The following is a 9,534-nucleotide window of genomic DNA, read 5'->3' as shown; positions in this document are numbered from 1 at the left end:
ATATTCCCTTCTGGAGGTGAGAGCCCCTGGCTCCAGCAAACAGCACAGGCAAACACAGTTCCATCATCAACTCGAGGAGTAACAGTCAATATTAAGTATATTCACAGTGTTGCTTTAGGATTATATGACTTATTTGGATACAATTTTATATTTTTAATATAACTTATATAATACTCTTAATGATAAACTTTTAAAATGCTTGAGATTTAGCTCTGTTCTTCTTAATCAGTGGCTGAGGAGAGCAGACAGTCCCAGTGTCTGACATTCCCCATGTGAATGTGGGAACATTGACAAATCTGTGGCACTGGCTTTACTGCGGTGTGTCCAGCTGAGTCGCAGGTGTGCAGGTTCATGCCTGCTCCATCCTCCTTAGGGTTAGGTGTGCCAGAGCGAGGCTGGGGCACACTCTGTGCTGCACTTGAGCCCTTCTGACCCCCCCCAGCTCTTCTCTCCCATCAGGACAGACAGGAATGCAGGGCAGTCCCTGGAATCTCTGCCATCTTCCACAGTTTTGCAGCTTCAGTGATGTGGAGGTTGTCCAGTGTTTCAGCTGGCTCTGTACCCACAAATGGGTGAAACACAGAAGTGTTTGGGTCAGGCCATTTTATAAAATTGAGTTTTAACCTTCCAGCTCTCCCAGATAGGTTACCTAGTCCCCCACACCTCTGATGGAATAAACTGCAGAGCCCCAGTTGTCACCAGTTGCCTGTGTCCGTGTTGTGGCAGGACAGCTCATGAGGAATGGTGCAGGTGTAACTCTGCTGCTCGGTTGTTCTTCAGGTATTGTGTCCCAGGTGTGACATTGGAATGCTTAGTCTGAAGAGGAAGCAGAAGAAGCTGAAGGAGCCAGTGCCAAGTGGCAAGAAGAAGAGCACAAAGCTGGAGACGCTGAGTGACCTGGAGCGAGCGCTGTCCGAGAGCAAGGACACAGCCTCCGCGGTACGTGGGCCACAGCTTCCAACGGCAGCTCCTTCTGACTTCCCTGACTCCCTGTTTCTGTCTGCCCTCCATGCAGGAGTGTGGCTTCCACCCTCTCCCTCTTGCTCTGCTGCGCTGCAGAAGGACTTCTGGGCCTGCACTTTCCTATGTTCTTCTTCACACTTCCCAGAATTGCCTTCAGAGGGAACGTGTGTTGCTTTGTGTGTCAGGCAGCCTCACACCTTGCCAGGCAGTGCCTGTAGCAAAGCAAAGCACAGGGAAATAACAAATGGAGACCTGTTTTCCCCTACCATACCCAAACCCTATTGAAGAGGGGATGGGGTTTGCCCAAGTCTGATCCTTTGAAAGAGCACAGTAACCCAGCACCATTTATAATTAAAACAAACACTCTAAATAATTAAAGAAAACGTCATTCATTATGGAGTCACTAAAATGCTGCTCTGGGTGGAGCAGACTCAGTGGCTGATGGTGAAGGGCTTCATCCTAGCAGACCTGTTGCAGAGTCTCCACTGCAATCAGGTGGTGATGTCCGTGGGTAAGGAGGAGCAAAAGGCTCATGGGTTGGGTTTGAATGTAATTGTCCTTTGAGTGTGGGACATTTAAGTTTTAATCGATGGCAAGTACTTGAAACCTGCACATTCAGTGTTTTGGGGTTTGGCCTCCCTTGTCTGAAGCCCAGAGGGCAGTCAGGGTACCCCAGTCACACCCTCATTGCTCTGTGACCTGATCACCTACTGTTGAGGAGGTCCAGGGCCCTCACAAGAGCTGCACCCAGGAAGGTAGAGCTATTCAGGGTGGCAGGTTTTGCCTCTGGCACACCAAGGGAACCAGGACCTGCCCACAGAGGAGGTTTGGACACTCCCAGCCCAGCGCTGCAGGTCTGGTGCTCATCACCCATGGGTACATCAGTGTGCTGTGCCTGAGTTTCACATTTGCCTGGGATGGACACAGCTGTCTCATTTTTCCATGACTGATTTTTCTCCAAGCATCACACTTGAAAGTCGTGATGTGGGAAATAACCATTTTGTGTACATTTATAAACCCTCCTGTATACATTTATAAACTGCATAGAATTAGTGACAGCTGCTACAAGCAACCTTTATGGAACTGCAGTACATTGCTGTCTCTATAGTAGCTGATACTGAAAATTCCTGCGAAAAGGATCATGAGCAGCTATAGAGAGGGCACACAGCACATCCAGGGTACACCTGAACTTCATTTGCTGTTCACAGCCCCCAGAGTGAGTCCTTGAGTAAGGGCACAGCCTGTGGAGGGAGGGGGTCAGAGGTGCATTTGGATGTGGAAACTGCCCAGGCAGCTTTAATGAGTATCCAGAGTCAGACTGCTGAGAGATGTTCAGAGAGAAGTACCTGCAGCCCAGACCTGCACTGGTTCAGGATTTGACCTGCTTTAAAGCAGGGAATGTTTTTGTAGTGCAAAATCTGAAGGATTGGAACAGAGAGAAAGGGAGTTAGGTGTTATATTTTGACAAAGGGATAAGCTTTGCTGGGCCTCTTGAAAATAGAAGGAAACCAAAGTCCCATCACTGCATAGCCCCATCACTGCTTTGTTTCAGATGTGCAGAGCCCTGGAGGGGTGAGAGGAGTGTTGTAAGGATCCAGGATACTCGCTGGGGTGTCCGAAGGGTGTGACAGAGCAGAGGGCTCCCTGTCTGAAATGAGTCATGTTCCCTTGGAGATGACATCCCTTTCCTTGAATCTCTTCCAGATGGCCACGCTGGGGGAAGCCAGGCTGCGGGAGATGGAAGCTCTGCGTGCCCTGCGAGCAGCCAACGAGGTGAAGGTGCTGTCGAGCGAGGAGGACGCTGAGCTCAAAGTGTGTCTGTGCCAGAAGGAGCCAACGGCTCCCATGATCCAGTGTGAGCTCTGCAGGGGCTTCTTCCACATGGGCTGTGTGTCGGTGCCCAGTGTTCTGCAGGGCCCCCGAGTGTGGCTGTGCCCACACTGCCACCGGTCCGAGAAGCCTCCCCTGGAGAAGATCCTGCCGCTGCTGGCGTCGCTGCAGCGCATCCGCGTGAGGCTCCCCGAGGGGGACGCCCTGCGCTACATGATCGAGAGAACTGTGAACTGGCAGCACAGAGCACAACAAATGTTGTATTCAGGGAATCTAAAACTCATCCAGGACAAAGTCGGCTCAGGATTACTGTACAGCAGGTGGCAGACCTCGGCGGGGCAGCTGCCAGAGACAGCCAAGGTGAGGTCAGGCTGGGGCTGGGGCTCCTGCTGTGGGAGCGTGGGGACAGCAGGTTCAGGCTGTGACACTGCTCCAGGGATCCCAGTGAGGCACATCTGTGTCTTGCTTTGCAGCTGGAAGGAGCTGGGTTTCTGCTGTGCCCCTTAGCCAGGGGGTGTGTGCTCCAGCAGCAGCTTCGTGTTCCCTCCTGCTGGAGTCTAGGAACAATTCCTGCCGGAGAGCCTGTTCTCCCCTCTCCTCCTCCTCCAGCCCCTGCACTCTGTTGTGACACCACTCACAACAGAGCTGCTGGAGCTATTGCGTCTGGAGTACTCAGTATTCAGTTAGTCTGTATATCCTGTTCTTATGAGTATTCCAATAGAGTTCTAAGTGTTGAGAATCACTAACAGAGGCAGGAACTGTCCAGCTTGGCTCTGACAAGGCTGTTTTCAACAGAGAGTCTTCATCCCTTACTGCTCCTTCTCCTCCTCCTCCACTTCCACTAGACCTCCCAAGCTGAATATTATGTGCATGTTGCTGACTTAAGTCACAGCTGTTTCAGGTGGGGTTAGGAGGGAGTTTGTCTTCCTCCAGGAAAGATCTTGCAACAAAAAGTGCAGGGAAAGGTATTAGGCAGTTTTCCTGAGATAGCAGATGCAGAAGTAAAAGCTCTGTGCAGTATAAAGAACATAAAACACCCCAAAACGAAATGCACTCTGTTGCTTTTACTTTTTGATTGAACACCTTAGCTTTGCTGGTCCTGCCCAGTGACAGTTAGGCTGTTTGTGCTTTCACACTGCCACACAAGCCTGAGAGGGTGTTGCAGCTGCTTCTCAGTCACCCAGTGTATCAGTGGCTTAGGGTGGCCAATTATTTCAAGCAGGCAAGCCTGGATTTAGGAATTTAGGCATCTAAGAGAATTTTTGTAATCATTTGGATCTCAAAGTATCTTTTTACTAGCTGGATTAGTGTAGCTGAGAAGAACTGGGCAAGATTTGGGCATGTAAGTTGATGTTTGGGCCAGAAATGGAGAAGGTGAGTATAAGTTCTGTTAGCACAGTGGTATCAGCTCAGTGTGGAACCCAGAGAGTAACCATTCTGGAGGGGTCTGGAACTCAAGGCTCTGGCAGAGCTGGTCCCGGTCCTTGTGACTACATTTCCCAAACCAGAGGTCCCTGGGAAGCTCAGTGGAAGAGCATCCCACCATGTGCATCAGCCTGGGTCCCTCCCTGGTCCTGAGCCAGGGACCCTCCTGGAGCCAACAGTGCTGGGGCAGGGCAGGGGCAGCCCAGAGCCACCTCAGCACAGGGGTGAGTCAAAACTTCAGTCTCAGTGGATTTCGGGTGGTTTTCTGGGGTCTCAGCGTGGCTGTCCTGTCTCATCTGGGCCAATCCAACACTCACTCCTCCAGAGAAGCTTTTCACCACCAGAATTGAGCTGCATTGGTAGTGGCCAGTGAGGAATGTGGAGCAGTTGGATGAGTTTAAAACATTCACTTGGAAAGAGCTATGGGAACTGAGGAGAGCCAGACTCTGCAAGGGGCTCAGGCACAGGTTGGCGAGGCAGAGGGTGTTTTGGAAGGCTCCTGGTGAGATGTCTCTGGCTCTGCTGAGTCCAGCGCTCGCTGTGAGGGAGTGCAGGTTTTGCCCTTGGGGAGTCTGTGGGTGCAGGCAGCGAGCAGTGCTGCACAGCTTGGTGTCTGCTGGGGTCAGGGCAGTGACATACAAGCCTTCATTCAGTAACTGTAGGAGAAACAAGTGTTGATTCTATCACAGTTACTCAAACCCCACAGCTAGTGAACCTGTCTGTGCGTTTTGTTTTCTAGGTGTCCCAGACAATTGGAGCAATGTCATTCTCCATGCCTCATGACTGGGATAACAGAACCATCTATTTGCATTCTCCATTTTCTACAGGACAGCACTGCATCCCACTTCATGGTTTGTAATCTTCACTTTGATTTGGGCTTTTTTTCCCCTTCCTTTTTGTCCCCTGTGTTTGATGGAGGAGGGAGGGTGTCCTGGTCACCAGGAGAGGGCTGAGGCAGGCATGTGGCTGTGTAGTGTGTCTGGTTGCTTCTCTATCCCCTCGGCAACTTTGGAGCTCTGTGTCCAGCTCTGACAGAGGGGTGTGTTTCTCAAGGATACACATTTCCCACCTGCAATGTGAAGATTGGCCCAGTGGGACAAGAGGTGTCAGGAGAGCTGGTCCCTTCCTACAGGCACAGCTCACCATGGGCTGTGGCCCCAGCCAAGCTGCAGGAAGGGGCAGGGAGAGAAGAAACCAGGGAAAGTGTAGGAAGTGGATGGGAACAGCAGGGAGGTGGTGCTGGAGGCTATGTGGTGGTTAATCGGTGGGACACAGGTCCAGGTAAGCTTTGCTGCAGCACAGCTCTCCCAGAGTCAAACTGGAGATCCCTCAGCCTCTGTGCTGGAGTCATTTGGTGTAGGCTCTTCACCCTCCATGCCTCAGACTCTGTGGGTTGGACTGACACAGACATGCTGTAAATTGCATCATTTTATGACTGTAAAAGAAGTTATTCATCATTTCTTCCCTCCTAATGCATAATGCTCCAGGCACACAGGTCTAGCCTTCCCTGCATGTTTTCAAGTCAGTGCAGCTCAGTCCACATGTGTTAGACTGAAATGTCTTGTGTAACATTGCAGTTCACAGCAAACAAGGCAGTTCTTTGTGCTACCAGGTTTATTTTTCAGGCCATATTTGAGTTGTACTATTAAAAAGCTGTTATTTACACAATGGTCTTGGCCTCCCCAGGTGGGACTGTTTCAAAGCTCTGCACAAGCTTTGGAGCTGGTAGCAGCAGTGAGTGGTGACCGTGGAGCAGGACACATTGCCAGGCTCATCCTCTCAGCCTTCCTCCCTCTCCTCTCTTGGCTTCACCTACAGATCTCACTCAGTTTGTTCATCTTGCCTACTCATTACCTAGTGAGGGGATTGTCATGCTCTTGTAGCTCCCGAAGCAGGAGAAATTGCCAGGAATTTCTCCTGGAAGCAAGTGCTTCTCCTGGAACCAGCAGGGAATGGGAGCATGGCAGGAATTTGTGTGCAAGTGTTTATCTTTTAACTTTGCTGTTAAACTTAAGCAGTCAAGAGGGAGCAGATAAGAGCTAATTCACACAGTTTGCAGGTTTAAAGTCTTTCACCATTTTCAGTGTGCTCCCAGAGAACTTTCATTGTCTGTGCAGTTCATGTCAGAGCTGGCACTGAAGAATTCCTGTTCCCCTCTCTCCCTATGTCTCACACTAGTCATTAGCACCGAGCTGGACGAGCTGATGATGGAAGCCCAACTGCTTCAGGTCTCTCTGCCCGAGATCCAGGAGCTGTACCAGACCCTGTTCACGAAGCAGAGCCCTGCGGTGCCACTGGAGCAGAGGTCACCAGGAGCACCCACAGGTGAAAAGGCAAGTGCCAACAGCAGGTCTGAGTGGGTCACTCAGGAGCAGAGGCTCTGCCTCAATCTGTGAGCTTCACAGGGGTTTGTGTGTGTGGCTGCACTTCCATGAAAATACATTTTCCTCCTTCAAAAGGAGCCGAGAAGTTGATAACAAATTTGTTCCAAATTATTGAATAGAATTTGTGGCTTAATGCATTTTTGAAATTTGGATCTGGTTTTTGTGGTCAGTCCTCAGTACTTTAAGTACATCTGTCCTGATTTCATAGAACCACAGATCCCAGGCTGGTTTGGGTTGGAAGGACCTGAAAGCTCATCTCATCCCACTCCCTGCCATGGACAGGGTCACCTTCTGCTGGACCAGGTTGCTCCAAACCCTGTGCAGCCTGGCCTTGGACACTTGACTGTTGTCCTGTGTTGAGGCTTTGCAAGGGAGATGTCCCAGAAGCCTCAGAGGCAGGAAATGGGAACTCTGTAAGTTCTGTCCCTGGGCCTGACCCTGCCCTTGGCTCTCCTTGCACATCCTGGGCTGCACTGCCAAGCACTGCACTTGCCCTTAAGCCTGATCCTAACTATTCCTAGAAGCAGGGTATGGGGTAGCAGGATGATGAGTGTTTGTTCCATACTTAAAACCTTGCCAAAATGTCCTTCCAACAGAACGAGTGCTGCCGAGGCAAAAAGGATGGGATGAGTTACATGGAGAGGAAACTGAAGCGGCGCTTCGAGAGAGAGAACTTCTGTGGTGAGAAGAGAGCGAGAGTAAAAAAGATGAGAACACCTAAGAAGAAGAAACTGAAACTGAGTCACTCGAAGGATCTGTGCAGTACCAAACTGGAGCGTGAGCGTGAGCGGCTCCTGGAGCTGCAGCGCTCCAGCGAGAGCCACCTCGTCCCCTCGGACATGTCCTTCTCCGAGCAGGAGGACTCCGAGGACGAGGATGCCATCTGCCCAGCTGTCAACTGCCTGCAGCCCGAGGGGGATGAGGTCAGTAGGGCAGACCCATGGCAGTGCCTGACTGCTGGGATCTGGGACGGGGAGCTGCCCCAGCACTGCTTGCTGCGGGCACACTGGTTCTGAGGAGAGAGTGAGGCCCTGGTGACCCAGAGCCAGTGTCTGTGCCGTGCTCACCAGTGCTCATCCCACCTGCCTTGTGGCTGGGGGGGCAGCTGGACATCAGAATGTCTGCAGGGAGTGGAAAGGAGGAGATGGAGCTGTGCAGACACTGTGTCCATCTCTGCTCTTGGGGTACAGGTGTGGGTGGGGGCAGTGCTTGGGGCTCTGCACAGCTCTGTCTGGGCTAGAAATGGCCAGGAGGGTGTCTGGGAGGACTGTGGGGAAGTTGAATTCATGACAAGTGGGAAAGCAGCAGGGGGGTGAGGGAGGTTGTACCCTGCCCACAGCTCCGAGGGCGGTGAGCACTGGGAATGCCCAGCACCAGGCAGCTGTGGAATGGGATGTTACATGCTCATTTGAACAGACCAGGAGCCCTGGAAGGACCAGCTGGGGCTGTTTGCCTTCTCCCGCTCTGATCCAGTGTCTGTTCTTGCCCAGGTGGATTGGGTCCAGTGTGATGGCAGCTGCAACCAGTGGTTCCACCAGGTGTGTGTGGGCATCTCCCCGGAGATGGCAGAGAAGGAGGATTACATCTGCGCCAGCTGCACCGGGAAGGACTCGCAGTATCGGAAGTAAAACTCCCCATAACCCTCCAGGACTCGAATAAAGAAGGTTCCCAGTTAAGCCACAGGGGCTGGTTTAAGAACCAGATTGCAAATGGTGCTACTTCTATCCTTATGGGATCATTTTCCAGAACTCAAAAGAATTTTTGACACTTTTGTATTTTCCCTTGATCTGTTTGTGGTTGTTGAGGTTTGAGGTTTGAGCTGACTGTTCGCAGGGGTTAACATCGATCTGGAAGGCATTTGAGACATGCACCTTTCCTTGTACAGCATTCAGTGACCTCTCTGGGATTTACAGGCATATTTAACTCAGCTTGGTTTGGGTGCAAAAAAAAGAAAAACAAAAAAAAAAAAAAACCAACCCTGCACCATGAATTTTCCAATAATCCTCTTTTGAGGAAATCCCTGTTTACTCTGTTAACTCTTTGGAGACTTTAGTTTTTTTCCACTTTGTTTTTGGTAGATTAGGTTTATTTATCTGAGCAATAACTTCTATGTCTGGTTTCAGTGACTGGAATGACAGTTGAACAGCGTGTTGCTTCTAGCATTGGTTGGTGTACAGACAGCAAATGTTAGATCCTAGTGTCACTGAGGGCCCTGTGATGTAGAAGACAGGAAAAAAAAAATCTGTAAAGTAATTGCCACAGCTGTATTTTGGCTTTCTCCTTTTTTGGGTAGCTTGTATCAAATGTTGCAGTTTATATTGTGGAATAAACCCCTGGTTATGTTATAAAATTAAATGTTGGTGTTTTTAGAGAGTTGGAAATGCAGTTTTATTTCCCTCTAGATTCTCACTGATTGCATCAGTGGGTTCTCTCAGCTGAGAGAAATTCATCCTCCAGAAAGGCAGTGCAGAAGCTGTGGTGTTTCCTCACCTCACTCCTCTGGCCAGGGTCGAAAGGAGAAGGCAGATCAATATGTTACTCACGCCAAAAAGGAAAAAACCCTTTTGCAAGTTGTTTGCAAAGCTTTTCCAAAGGTGGGATGATTTGCAGGTTGAGTGAACGAAGGATTAAGAGTACAGTTTGGGATTTGGCAGGGGCAGGGATGTGGGGATTCATGCATGGGGCAAAGGTATGGGGCAGCTCCTCCTGCCAGCCCTGCCCAGCTGCGTGGGATGAGAGACCTTCCTTGCACTGGTTGGTGGCCACAGAGCCCTTCACAGCCTGCTGAGAGCTGGCTCTGCACAGCTCACTGTGCTGCCTGTGGACAGACTCCCTTTGGCTGCTTCTGCCTGCATTCAGGCTAAAGCCTGAGGAATAAGGAGGTTTCTTGACTGGTGGTGGTTCTGTCAGAGGCTGTTGAGGGCCCTAGGCT

The 9,534-nt window shown here is 50.7% G+C and overlaps 1 protein-coding gene across 1 annotated transcript in view; it reads left to right on the top strand.

The window, feature by feature from the left end:
* KDM5B (lysine (K)-specific demethylase 5B) overlaps positions 1-8,722 on the top strand; it is a gene marked incomplete at its 5' end in the record, with an annotated part of 45,904 nt that extends 37,182 nt beyond the window's left edge. The window contains 6 exons of the mRNA XM_009074065.1: positions 781-939; positions 2,668-3,153; positions 4,958-5,069; positions 6,397-6,551; positions 7,199-7,525; positions 8,093-8,722. Of these exons, the coding sequence (XP_009072313.1) occupies positions 781-939; positions 2,668-3,153; positions 4,958-5,069; positions 6,397-6,551; positions 7,199-7,525; positions 8,093-8,230 (1,377 nt within the window). The remainder of the gene's footprint in view (positions 1-780; positions 940-2,667; positions 3,154-4,957; positions 5,070-6,396; positions 6,552-7,198; positions 7,526-8,092) is intronic.
* Positions 8,723-9,534: the final 812 nt, after the last annotated feature.

The sequence above is a fragment of the Acanthisitta chloris genome, unplaced genomic scaffold (genome assembly GCF_000695815.1).
Source record: "Acanthisitta chloris isolate BGI_N310 unplaced genomic scaffold, ASM69581v1 scaffold20354, whole genome shotgun sequence".
NCBI lineage: Eukaryota > Metazoa > Chordata > Aves > Passeriformes > Acanthisittidae > Acanthisitta > Acanthisitta chloris.
The sequence above is the reverse complement of the archived record's forward strand: the minus strand, read 5'-3'. Positions and strand labels throughout refer to the sequence as shown.